Source organism: Calidris pugnax, unplaced genomic scaffold (genome assembly GCF_001431845.1).
Source record: "Calidris pugnax isolate Ruff unplaced genomic scaffold, ASM143184v1 scaffold54, whole genome shotgun sequence".
NCBI classification, from domain to species: domain Eukaryota; kingdom Metazoa; phylum Chordata; class Aves; order Charadriiformes; family Scolopacidae; genus Calidris; species Calidris pugnax.
In genome coordinates, this window is record NW_015090864.1 from 7,981,354 (window position 1) to 7,995,241 (window position 13,888).

General features: G+C 39.2%; 1 protein-coding gene across 7 annotated transcripts in view; it reads left to right on the top strand.

Annotated features, from left to right (window-relative positions):
- Positions 1-13,888, top strand: part of RBM33 (RNA binding motif protein 33) — a 95,516-nt gene that overhangs the window by 57,769 nt on the left and 23,859 nt on the right. For 4 of the 7 annotated variants that reach the window (XM_014944946.1, XM_014944947.1, XM_014944949.1 and 1 more), the window contains exons 13-15: positions 22-276; positions 1,085-1,372; positions 7,460-8,098. In XM_014944946.1, the coding sequence (XP_014800432.1) occupies positions 22-276; positions 1,085-1,372; positions 7,460-8,098 (1,182 nt within the window). Of the gene's footprint in view, positions 1-21; positions 277-1,084; positions 1,373-7,459; positions 8,099-10,784; positions 13,116-13,888 lie in introns of those variants that run through there. The other 3 variants (XM_014944953.1, XM_014944952.1, XM_014944951.1) reach the window with 3 other exon arrangements.

The window sequence follows — 13,888 nt, forward strand, 5'->3', positions numbered from 1 at the left end:
AATCTTTCTCTTCATGTGAAGGGTCCCTTGCATCCCCCATTACAGCCTCAGCCACAACCTCAGCCTCAGCAGCACCATCACCAGCAGCAGCAGCAACATCAACATCATCACCAGCAGCAGCAGCAACAACACCATCATCATCTCCAAGGGCCACCACAGCCCTTAATGCCCATGAACCAACCACAGTTCAGGCCTCATATGCAGGCCACACAGCAGCAGCCAAATAACAATAGGATGCAGTGTCAGCCGCGACAGGGTCCAATGAAGCCAAGACATGTAAGTACCACATACATCAGTGGTGCCTTGCATAGTTCAGCGTGGGTAACAGGCATGTAAGCACAAGTTTAAAAACTCACCAGCATGGTTTTTCAGTCCCATTTATTCCGTCCTGCTCTGTCAGGTTCTTTCACTGTTTCTTGCTCCTTTTCTGCCTTGATCATTTTATAACCTACATCCAAAAATAGCATGTGTATCCTTCCCTTTTTCTTTTCTCCTCCAGTCTTCAGTGTTGTTCTTGATCTGGGTCCAGTTAGAGATGATGCAGTTGCCCAAGAACTGGTAATAAAGAGGTTTTGGAGGATAAGTTTGCTTAGTAAGATTTTTAAATTGCTGGTGGCCTGTGATTGTGTGGGAGCCCAGTTCTCTGACACTGGTTTTCAATTTGAAGGCCTCTCTGTACCAATGCAAATAAGGTTTCTGGTTCAGATAGTGCCACTCATGTCTTGTGAGTTCGCTCCAGTGCAGCAGATTCTGATGTTTGGTAGGTTGGGGTAGCACAACAGTCTGACAACATGACTGGAGTTTAGAGTAACTGATTTGATTAGGAAAATAAATCACACAGTGAAGCCAATTTCTGAGAACAATGTTAAGTGAGATTCAGTTTTGCTTCTAATTAAAGAAAAATAAAACCATTGTTAAAATGTTCTCATTTCTGCAATTTTTCATTGCACATTGAAAATATTGAAACTCTTTGAAAAGCGTTCTTTTTCCTCAACTTAGCTTATTCATGAAAATGTAAAACAGGGAACACTTTAGTCTGGATTGTGATGAAAGGCTGCATTTTTTTTAATTTTCTGCTTTTCAGAATACACCATCACAAAATATTGTCAAGCGTCCAAATCAGCAGCTACAGTCAACTGCTCCAAGGAATAGTAACCTGCGGGAGTTGCCGATAGCCCCGTCACACGCCATGGAAATGAGCAACAACAGGCGACCCTCTACCCCAGCGGCTCAGGTCAAACCCATTACCAGCACCGTGTCTGCCAACAAGTCTGTAGCTGGTGTTGGAAACTCACAGGGAAGGCCTGAGATGAAAGCTAAAGCAATCACACCAGTGGGCCAAGCAAAATCAGAAGTAAAATCTGAACCAGAGGTAAGGCTTTTCTTTTTTTTTTTGGTAAACAAATAAGAAAAAACCTAAACAAAATACTTCTTCTTTTTAAAAAGAAGTTTTCTAGTTTGTCTTGCGAACTGTAAGCACGCTTAATGTATTATTCACCCAATATTTTTTTTCATGCCACTAGAGGCCTCCCTTCTGAGTTGCACTTTCCTCTTTAATGTGATGTCAATTCTCCATTGACAAAAAAAGAAGTCTAGAAGGTAGGCAGGGCTGCAGTGAGTCTGCTTTGTAGGAGGAGGGGTCATTTCTACTATGAAAAGGCAGAGGTTGAGTAAAGGTCATCAATGATGCAAGCCTCTGAAATCCCCATTGTGCCTGTTTTTATCTTCCAGGATTATATTATCTTTTTTTTTTTCAGGTAATCTCATCCTTCTAAGTCAGGAAGCCTCTTCTCTTCCATGTCCTATGATGCTGTGTGGCTCAAACTCCCCTCACCCCCCAATGCTATTTTCCATTGGGCTCCCCAGTCTCCTTTAGGGTCTTGAGCACTCGTGCAGGAAGCTGCAGCTGCACTGTCCATGGAGCTTCTTGCTCTTGAAGAAGGAAGTGTGTCTCTTATGAAACCTTCCGGCATAAGGGAAAATAGGAGATGCTCTCAAGTTTTTGATTTTATAGAAAAAGATGATGTTTGCTCTGCTAGTACTCTGCATAATCAGAGTGAGATGCCAATGTTTTGGGTTCCACTAGGTCATAGAGTATGAACAGGTGACCATTTTTCTGCACAGATCCTCCTGGAAGCTGGAGAAGACTCTCCATGAGCACTGTTAGTGTGAGAGAGTGGTAGGATTGTGCTGATGGTGCTGTTAATCCTAAACATCAGGAGGTACCAGAAGAATGTGATGGCTAAAAGCACCCTGTACAATTTCTGTGTCAGTCTATTCTGAGAAGAACTGGAAATCTCGGTAGTTGACCATGAATCTTGTCTCAAGGACCAGGTTTTCTTCAACAACTGTTAGAAAGCCTTAACTGTGATAATATTGCCTTCCCTTTAAGCTGCTTGTGATGAGCTTTTCATCTTGTTCTTGAATTAGGGATGGTCATAACTAATTTTCACAAATGAGGCACAAAAGAAACCCATAGCTAGCAGTGTTTGACCTCCTGTGCACTTGCTTTTCAATGGGAATATTAAAAAAAAATAATCTTTATTTCAGCTTTCCAGCTTTTAATTTTGATCTTTTTGGAAAAAAAAGATTTAAGTAATCCCCATCCTCTCAATTCAGTCTCTTGAAATAATCCAAGTCACAGAAAATGCAGTACCTCTTACAGAAGTTTCTGTCTTTCAGGCCACTAGTAAAGGTAAGTTTTGAAGAGCTACTCAAAGCCCTCCCCATCTAAAATATCTTACAATTCTTTCAGAGTTTAGTCATAAGAAATTTAAGGCATTAGTTCTGAAATGTCTCTGGCAGTGTTTAGAGAAATAAACAAGTGTTTTTTTACTCAATTTAAAGAAAACAAACAAAGCAGTTGGCTTGTTCTCTCCATTTTCAGTTTTGAACATATTCTAAGCTTTAATTCTAAGACTAATCTTACTCATGTGAATTCTTGCTTTTACAAATAAAGCTTTATTTTTATTTCTATGTCAAAGCTATTTTTGAAAACAGTTTGATACCTTTTTCATGTAAATTTTTGCAAAATAAGATAAAAAAATGTTGCCTTGGAAAAAATTGTCTCCTGGTGTTCCCTATTATTAACCATAAAAGTAAAACCTTTGTAGATACACCTGGCAAGTACGAGGAAAGTGTGTAAATGTGTGTATGCACAGAACCCTTCTGCTTTCAATGCAGACTTGAAATAATTGTCCAGTTGTCTGCACCACTGCCGTAGTCTCGTTCACAGATGCCACTTATTGCCACTTATTGCCACTTCTGCAAACAGCGTTGCTGCACTAATGTTAATTTCTGAGCACTAAATCATATTCTTCACTATTGCTGCAATGTAGGTTATTACATTTCTCTCCTTAGGTGTAATATTTTCCACTCTTCTTTTTGTGTTTTTCTTCTAATTGGCTAACTTTGTGCGGTTCTTTTGCTTTCTGTGAAGATGAGAAGGAGTTCAGTTCTGTCATCTTTTCTAGCTGTATTGCTCATAACTGAACTGGGCAGGTTATTTTGCAAGTGTCTTCAACTGGAAAATTATTAAGACTTTTCTTTGCATCCTTCTTCCTGAAGAGTCAGTGGCCATATTTATGAATGCCTTTTCTTTCAGGGAGCACCAAAAAAAATAGCAATATCAGCTTTTAAAGGTTTTGCTCACCTTCAAAATAGATATTTGAAAGGTTTGCAACCTGAGTGACTAGAAGATTAAATACTGTATTTCTACTTTAATGATATGCTTGTGTTCCTGTGAGGCTGCAAAATACTGACTTTAAATGCCTTTGTCTGTTTTTACAATAGCTGTAGCTCTCATATCCTGAGTCAGAAAAATCAGTTTGTCAATTAAATTGGAAAGTATGGGTGATGACCGTGGGCCTAATTCTGCTTATATTGGGGTCAATTTAGGATAAGAGGAATTAAGGCAATATTAACCATTTTTGAGTTAAAAGGAGGAGGAGAATGTAGAAAGGTGATATGAATCTCTTTAGAAGAAATGGCTATTGGAGCCCAGAACAGGAGAGAAATTAGAGCACTGCATAATGATAGGTATACTGATCTTCTACTTATATTGCAGTTAATGACCCTGATATACTGAAAGAAAACCTTTGCATTCCATTCTTCCAACTACAGTAAATTTTGAAGTTGGGTTGTTGGGTTTTATGTTGCTGTCTTTTTTTTAAAAGACTTGCAATATGGCAAATAGTTGCTACATTGTTATTGGAGCAAATTTTATGTAAATCCTTTTCAAATTTTTGAAAGTTAACTACCTGAAAATTTGTACATGTCTGAATTTGAGTTTTCTCCAGTATAAATAGGTTTGATTTCCAAACTTTTATAATGGTGCTTCCTGTCTTGTGCTTAGAAGATTCTTCTTATTGCAGTCTTTTTCCAGTTGGAAGATCACAAGAGGGCAGTGTGTTTCTCAAAGAAACCTTGTTCTGAATTCTCTTCCTGTTTGTCCATGAACCATAGCTCCTGTGTGTTGTAGGGTGGCTCATACCTTCCTCAGGTTCAGGAGCTGATGTCATCAGTGATGTGAAATGTGTGTTGTCTACGTAGGTGCCTTTATTTAAGATCCCTTGTGGTTTTTGAACACAAGCAGACAAAGGATGTAATTTGGATCTGGCCTTACCTTTTATGAAGACTTGTTTGTTGCCCATTCTGAGTCTGCACTGTTGGGTCACTGCACAACTAATTCCAATTAAACTTCACTCCTAATATTTTTCTATATTGTTTTGTCTTACTCTAGCTGTAAGACTATTTTACTGAGAACTTAACAGTAGTGGCAACTTGCTTATGAAGAGGAAAGATTTAGGTCTCTACAGACCATTAATGGGCTGATCCACAGTTGTCATACAACCTCAGAGCTCTTGGATCTTGATTTCAAAGCTTATCCTTTTGGAAGGAATTAAAAGGATCCATACTGATTTCCTAAGTACTGAGTGAGTTCCTGAAAGGAAAATTTCAGATTATATTTGAGATCAAGTTCCCTGAAGATACTACTAAGCAGTCATCTAATTTCATAGGTAATACAGTTTATCAGTTGTCTTCTGTGTTTAATGCTCTTATGGTTGAAATCAGTGTGTCTGTCCCTGCTGCACAGATGTATTGGTCAGAGTCCCTCAGGATGTTTGTACCTTGTCTGCTGGCAAGACTCATTTAAGTGTGCCACGAAGTACACATCTCTGTGCTGCTATGTGTAGCCTTTGAGTTAATGTTTTGTAGTTACTAAATCGTGATCTACATCTTCCAAGGCCTTTGGAACTGGTAGATGATGATGTGAACAGACAGGTCTCTGATAATAAAGGACAGCTGGTTGTGCAGATTCTTGTTAGTTTTGACACCCTCAACTGAACATAAAGAAAAAAAACAGTACAGCACTACCTCCAAAGGTAAATTTGGTATTGGCTCACTGGCATCCATCAAACCTGTTTAGATAAAATGTAGAATGTTCTGATCTAAAGCAAAGCAAGTGAATAAACTTATTCATTAGTGAATTAAGTGGAAAAGCTTTTGTGTTTGGACAGTTTCAGTCACCGAGATATCTACTGTCTCTGAAAGTGACTGAAAATTTTATTCATTGAATCAAGACCTGCATAACAGCACATCCTCCTCCTGTCTGAAGCTTACCTGTATTTTGTCATCCAATGCAAACATTATTTAAGGGTCTTACCCCTTTACTGTATTTTGAAAGGGCCTTATCTTTTTTACTACAATCCATCATCTCCAGTTTGCAATTTCAGATGAAATTTGAGTTTACTACTACTACTACCCCTTTTACTTTGTAGAAGTATGTTCTTGTTACCATCTGTCAAAGACCTGTAATCTAGTTGTTATAGTGATTAGCCATTAATCACTGCTATTGTAGTCTGAACAGTATAGAGGAAGATCAGAATCCTTTCATATATGAAGCATTCCCCTGAAAAGGACAATGTTAAGCCTCATCTCAGAACTATAGCCCGTATTAAAAATAAAATAAAAATCCAGTTTTGTTGAAGTCTTGGTTTAGCCCTTGTTTAGGCTGGACTTTTAGTGCAAGACGTGCAGCTATTTCTTAATCACTGTGAGTCCCTATCAGTAGGTGCTCAGGGACAAAGCAGTGACATCTAAAGGAAACAAGCATTCAGGATTTGTGCATCTGGATTCTATGAGTATAAATACTTCTCCACTGGGCTTTTATACCTGTGAACCAACTTTGATTGTATCTTCTCTTTTTTTCCTGGGTTGTACCAGGGATAAAAGCATTTGAATAAAAAAAAAAATAAAATAATTGTTGTAAGTTTGGGTCCTCTGTGTGCAAAAAAGACATTTGTGTTGATAAGAGCTTCCACCCAGTTACTGTGAGATAAATAATTCCATCATGGATTCACGTTTTAGCATTCTATCTGCTGTAATGTACCAAAATGCAAAAGTATTGTTACTTTGAGAGCCTGTTTCTATTAGGGGGATTAGGATATCTCCAGTAGAGATATGCTTGTTACCATCTGTAAGCAGTCTCTATATGTCTCTAACTTAATATTTCAAACAGTTGAAAATAAAAAATAATATAATTTAAAAGTATGCTCTGTGATTTTAAAAATTGCATTTGATTGATCACAAAAGCACTTTGATTTCTTTTCTAGGATGATGAGAATCTGCATTTCCTTGATTCTTGTCCACTTTTATACAGCTTTTCATAAAAACCCATTGTGCCAAAGTTGAAGAATCTTTAGAAAGGTTATTTGATGGTGTGCAATACTTTCTGGAGGGCCCAGGCCTGGAATATTAAAGGCATTCTCTATATACCATTAATATTCCAACACTGCATTTGGCAACATTTTGATTCTGAAGAGAGTGCACGAGTTCAAGGTCAGAGAGATTGACTTGTGCTGTTCATTATAACCAATTATTGTGTGACAAATGAGTTTGAGATCAGGCTGAAAATTCTGTGAGAAAAATCAATAGTTCTAATCAGGGCCTTTCAGGTCATTTACCACTCTACCTTTTGTTACTTTGTCAGAAAAGAGCAAGATAAAACCTGTGTGACAGTAGGTTGCCTCTGTATTGTTGCTTTCCATTTGAAACATATTTTGATATCTTGAATTATATTAGTAGTTTAATTGGTTTTAGAAACTTCTAAATTAATTCCAATTTGTGAAACTTTGTATTTTTTTTTAGTATTCTGATAAGATTTCTCAACTGGTATTACAGCTCTTTTTCTTTTTCTTTTTTTTTTTTTTTTTCCCTGTCTAGGAAGTCGGATATCCAAGTTCTAAACCAGATTTGAGCTGTTTGTCTGTAATGAATAGCAAATAAACCTCACCAGCAGATGCACTTCACTAATAGCCTTAGTTTGGTGTCACGGATAATTTAAAAACCTCTTCGGAGAGTTACAGCTTGACGACATCTGAAACAATTTAATGTTGTTTTGACCCGAGCGGAGCATTTGTTGAGAACTTCATAAATTCATTTGTATTTTCCTTTGCAGTATCCCGATGAAGACGAAGAAACTAGGCTGTATCGTTTGAAGATAGAGGAGCAGAAACGTCTAAGAGAAGAGATTCTGAAGCAGAAGGAGCTGAGACGGCAGCAGCAGGCTGGTGCCAGGAAGAGGGAGTTGCTGGAAAGACTGGCGCAGCAGCAGCAGCAGCAACCTTCTACCCAACAGTCCTACATGCAGCAGGAGGACGACGACTCCGAGTTCCCCACCAACGGCAGCCCTTACATCCCCCACTCTGGCTTACAGACCAGGCAAAATGTGAAAAACAGACTCCTTGTTAAAAAGCAAGACACGGTAGTTCCAAATGTCCAGTCCAAACCCACAGACTTCCCCCAGGTCGGGGGGAACGTGCAGTATCAAGGACAGCAGGTGAAGCCGGTGAAGCAGCTGAGGCAGACGAGGACGGTACCTCCCAGTCAGCCTCCGGCACCCCAGAAAGTCTTACAGACCAAACCTGCTGCGGCGTCGGTGCCCACCACACAGACTGCTCGAGTGGCTTCTGTCACAGCAAGGCCCCAGGAACTGAAACCCGGCGTGAAAAGGACTGTCATGCAGCGGACAAACAGTGGTAGTGGAGAAGGGCCCCATGTCGGCAGCAAAGTCAGGGTGATTAAGTTGTCAGGAGGGGTAAGTTTCCAAGGCTCATCTCGTGTCTGTGTGTCCTCATGGTTTGTTTCTGTCTGTTTCATTCTGTGTAATCCCCAAATAAAAACTGGGCCAAAGCTGATGAGGGAAGTAGCAGATTTAGCAGACCTAACAGGCTGTATTTTATATTTTCAGAACTGTAAGTTATTATTAGCAGTTATTCAGAAATTAATGTTTGCTGTAACACTTTACTGCCAGGCAGCTATCTCCGAAATCACATTGAAATAACACTTCTGAGTTGTAACTTGACTCTGAAATACTCCTGAACTGAGCTCCTTTGGCTTAAGGTTGATAGGTCTGATAATGGGTCAGAAATCAGGATTTGGCTGGCTGTTTAAGGTCTGGTTAAAACCCTGCGCTCTGCTTGCTTGGTAGTTGGAGCCACCTGATGTAGTTGCATGCTGGTGTCAGTGTGGCTCCTGTACTCAAGGGAAGATTGTTTTCATTTTCTTGGGAAGCATGTTGTGAAACTAATTTAAGCAGTGTGTTGGAGGGGGATGTTTTCTGTTAGAGGCCGGGTTTAAAACGTTAGCCATTTCACTTCTGCATCTAAATGAGATTTCCTTATCTTTTGATGAGGGGTCTATTATGTGCAGAGTGTCCCTTGAGCCACCGGTGTTGTGGAGGACTCACAATGCTGGTCTTGATGGCAGCGTGCATATTTAAGATCTGGGGCTTTGGTTAGAAAGTATCTTGACCAAATTTCTTCTGTCTTAATGAAAAGACAAGTTAATTTGTTAGGGCTGTAAAGAAACCAACACGAAGGGACATAGCTAGATCGTGTCGTCAGGGTGAAATCTGTCCTCGGGTTTATGCTGAAGAGGAGGGAAGGAAATGTGGTTTAATGTTTAATGCTGTCATACATTGGAGGTGGTTGGTTTTTTTTTTGTTTTTTTTTTTTTTGAAGAATGCTTCTAAAATTATTCGGAGCATTAATTAGGGAAACTTGCAGAACTGCTGTAATCTGTAATGAAGTAAACAGTGTGTTAACAGCAACTGAACAAGGCCTCGGAGGCTAGGCTTTACTCTGCAGAAATGGGGAGGAAGTCAAAATACCAGTCTTAACTATTTTTATAAATGTTTTTCTACAGCTCATAAAACTTAAATACACTTAAAATTGTGAGCTACATAATGACCACATGGTCTTTCAAAACAGTAACATTAAGGCCTTACTGACTACATAGAGCTGGCAACAGCCCCACTTGGAGGATGTCTAATTCCTCGGATGTGATAACTTAAGTACAGAAGAATACAAGAAGTTGAAAGAAATTGACTCTGTTGGGCTAAAAATATATATAAATGTCTGCAGGAATCCCAGTAGCCTGCAAGAGTTGACAGGTTTGTTATTCATGAATAATTGAATAAAGCAATCATGCACAACTTCTTTTATTATGTGGTGAAACAAAACAATGCCAGTCAGCACTGTATACAGCTCTTCGTAACAAATGGTTATCAGTGCCCACAGTAGCATTCACAATTTTTATCATAATGCTCTATTTCAGAAAACCATAAATTGTTTCAGATGAGTCTCGTGGTAAGCAAGAGCAATTAGCTTTATTAAATGGGGTTCGTAACCCCTCTTTCATTGTATACAGGAAGAAATTCGCTCTGTCCTTCTTAACTTTCAGATACCAAGGTTTTAGCAAGGTAACGTAGGTTCTTTACATGTAGCCTTTGTTCATTTTTTTCATATTGCTGTAGACATTTTAAGTTTTTCAGCTGTGGAAGAATAAAAGTAAGCGCTGCAATTAGCTGTTTAGCACTGATCAAGATAGTTGATTAATTTTTAATCAGTTAGTGACAAGCTGAATCTATGACTTGGTTTCTTTGACCACACAAGGAAAAAGGAAAAAAATGAGCAGTGGGGGTGGTGGGGCAGATCTTGTCGTTTTTGACCGGATTTTAAAGAAGTATTAAAAGCTGCTTGGACTCTGAATACTATAAATGTCACAGATCCCATTTAGTTTCCATTTCTAATATTTAGTGCTGCCACGTGCTTTATTTATTTTCACAGCTTTTGCCTCAACCCTAAATATAAAGCAAAAGCTAAATCTCATTTTTCCTAGCCGTGTAGTAGTGCTTCCTCTAATTCCCTGCCTTTGGCCAAAGGGTTGGCTGGTATCCCTTATCGGTAGGCACTGACTTGGTCCTGCAGTTAAGCAGCCCAGCCATTTCTCTAATTACTTCTACCTTTCTTCCTTTCTAGAAGTGTTTTTGTGCAGAGGTGTTTTGAATACCCGTGTATGAGTGAGATGGCTTGCGATTAGACACAATGCATGTTCCTTTTCTAAGTTCTCTTGATTCTTATTGGCAAAGACTTGGAGAGTCCCTTCTCTTTCAGCCTGGCAGCCATGGTCCACCACAGCAGCAGGACTGTCAGTGGAAGGAGCTGATTGAGGCCAGACCCACACTAACTCTAGTCAGAGCAAATTGATCTAACCAGGAACTGGTAGCAAGGACCATTTTAGATTTAGTAGGACCATCTGTAGAACAGGAGTAAATATTGCTGGTAATAGCTTTTTGTTTAACACTTCAGGAGATGTACTCGGTGTATTGGCGAAATTATGGTGTACAAATACTGTCAGAAGATAATGGTTTTCTTCTCTTGAGGGCAATATTTTTCCCAGTCTAAGCTTCTAACTCTGTTTATTTGTATTGCTGGGCATAGCAGTACTACTGAGGATCTCCGACCTCCATATAGAAGTATCACTTGTTATTTAAGGTAAAATGGCTTTTCATCTGTTTCCACAATATTCTGTCTTGAGAGGATTTTGCTTTTTAATTATTTTTATGGAATTGTAGGCATTACTAATTACATTCCAAGAAATATTTGTCTACTTTATCTGATGCATGAGACACATTAATTTATGGCTTCTTATATTTAAAAAAAAAGGGAAGTAGAAAATGACTCAGCATTTCCTGTATGTCAGACTAAGTCTGTATATGAAAGACTGAGAGAGTTGGGATTGTTCAGGCTGGAGAAGAGGTGGCTCTGGGGAGACCTTATCGTGTCCTTCCAGTATCTGAAGGGGGCCTACAAGAAAGCTGGGGAGGGACTTTTTCACAAGAGCATGTAGCAATAGAATGAGGGGTTATGGCTTCAGACTGGAAGAGGATGAATTTAGATATTAGGAAGAACTTTTTCACTATGAGGGTGCTGAGGCACTGGGAGAGGTTGCCCAGAGAAGCTGTGGATGCCTCATCCCTGGGGCCAGGTTCAAGGTCAGGTTGGATGGGGCTTTGAGCAACCTGGGCTAGTGGGAGGTGTCCCTGCCCAGGGCAGGGGGGTTGGAACTAGATGATCTTTAAGGTGCCTTCCAACCCAAACCATTCTATGATTCTGTATCAAGGTGACAAGTGTTAGGAACCATCATTAATGATTTTGTCTGATGCTTTTTAAAACAAATTCCTTCCCCCACCACCCCCAGCCCCCCAATGCTGCTCTGCCCATCCCTTTCTAATGCTCCTGTAATTTATGCAGGAATGACACTACAGTTAATAGTTTTCAATTTTAATTACTCCTTTAAAGTTTATGTGCCTGGAAAATGAGGCAGTGCTTAGTGTTTAGCAGATGAATTTTGAGATTTGTGTTGTGTTTTTGTTTTTTTTCTACAAAGGCCTAAACATCTTTTGATGGATCTGGTCTGCTTTATGGATTGTGTGGCATGTCTTCAGAGCCATCCTTTCCAGATACAGAAGTTCAGCATATCTGCTGAGTATTCATACTAGTATGTTTTCCTTAAGAAAACGTCTGAGATTTACCTGGCTTAATGAGGAGCCTGAAGTCAATCCTAAGGATACGTATAAGAATAAACTCAGTGAAGTTGTAGAATGTTGTTTGTTGGGAAGAAACACCCTAACAAATTGCTTAAGAATATGATAATAAAATTATGGAAAATACGAGTGAAAGGACCATGGAAATAATTTATTCTGTCTTGAAGGGGGAACGAACCAACATTTTTCTAAGATCTCATTACTGGAGATTGCTTTGGCCATCTATTCCAGTGTCTGTACATCTAGGAGAATTTTCTTTGTAACAAACCCACACATTTTGTTGCTGCAATTTTGAATCCATGACCTATTGTATTATATCTCGGGAAAGGATTTATATTTCTCTTTGGCTCTCTCTCTCCTTAAAGACTTCTTAACTGTTTCTGAGCGCTCATGTCCTTCACTCCCTCTTGATGGGGTATGTTTCTAACACCTTGGCTGCTTGTGCTGGTCTCCTTTGGGCTCTCTGTGATCAGTCTGTCAGTGAATAGTTCCAGTACCAAGTGCAATTGAATTCCTTCAACCAATATATTAGAATTGTCTTTAGTCCTGGAAGAACAGGTTTGTACCAGCTACAGCCTTAAATATCTTAAGATTGTGTGAAATATGTGCTGAACATGTTTTTCATTTAGTTGGAGGTTCTATGGGGAAATGGTAATAATCTAAAAATCTCTGTATCATTCAGTCATCTTATATTGTTGTTGGGTGATTTCTCTCTAGCCAGAAAATGGCCTGCCATGCTCAAAGAGATGTGTGTCTGTCCCAAACGCCTGAAAATGCTGGTTCTTATGCTGCACCAAGAACACACCATTCTTTGTCTCTGTGGAGAACTGCACAATGAGCTTTTTTTCTTAAATACATATATATATAAATACATTGAGATCTCAGTGTTCCCTGTTGGATTAGAAGCCGTATCTTACTCGCAGTCTTAATTCCTGAAAACCCGAAATGCTCTATCTGAAAAGCTTGAAGAGTCGACAAGTTCTTTTGTTTTAAAGGCCTGTCACAAAAAATGACCTTGAATTGTAAAAAGAAAAAGAGACTTGGAATGGAATATAGACAACTTTATTCGTATTTAGAGTAACTGGGAAGTGTGAGAGATGAATATGGAATTCTAAATATGGAAAAAGATACTGATTGGGATGATTCTTGTTTGATAATGTAACCTTATCAACAAACTTTGCTTAATGTTTGTACTTGTTTCTACTTGCATGTGTATGTTCAAGTTTAATTAAAAATATTTGACTTGAAAGCTCTATAGCGCCTTTCATCTAAATATGTCAGGAATTGCAAACACTAAGGTTTTTGGCATTTGCATGACCAGTTGTTGAGGGAGCCCTTCACCCAGCTCTGCAGCGCTACCAGCTGCACGAAACAACTCCAGAACATGGATCATGTCCATATTCCATCAGCAACAGACTGAGGGAGCTTCAGAAATCATGATATCAGATTGCCCAAGTACCCTGTTTGTCACTTAAGAGTGTCAAAAATGGACAGGAGCTTTGGAGCAGGACTGATGTAGATGCTGTTGAAAAGCGCTCTGCCTGCCACAACCTGAAAGATTGCACTCAATTTCACTCTGGAAATATTTCACAAATACACATTAATTTCTTAATTCCACAACAAAAAAAGCAGACAAAAAAAAAAAAGGAAGTCAGGGAGCCCTGGGATATTCTGGTTATAAAAAAGGCATAGTATTTTCATGAAACGTTTGGAAATGAGCAATAAACCCTTTCCTCTCAGACCTCCAGTGAGACAGAGTATTTCATGGCTATGGGCAGTGCGCCAGGCTGTGCTGTACTCTTTGGGGCATATTTGGTTGGTGGAAAAATAAAATACAAGGGCACGTGTGGACACACTTAGGCACTAGCAGGTCTTAAGGTGACAGCCAAACCAGACGCAGATAGTACTTTTTATGGGTTTGTAATAAAATCCTCGAAAGGGGGAAGAGATATCTACCTAAATTGAATTTAACTTTGCTGTGGATAACTTGGAACTAAA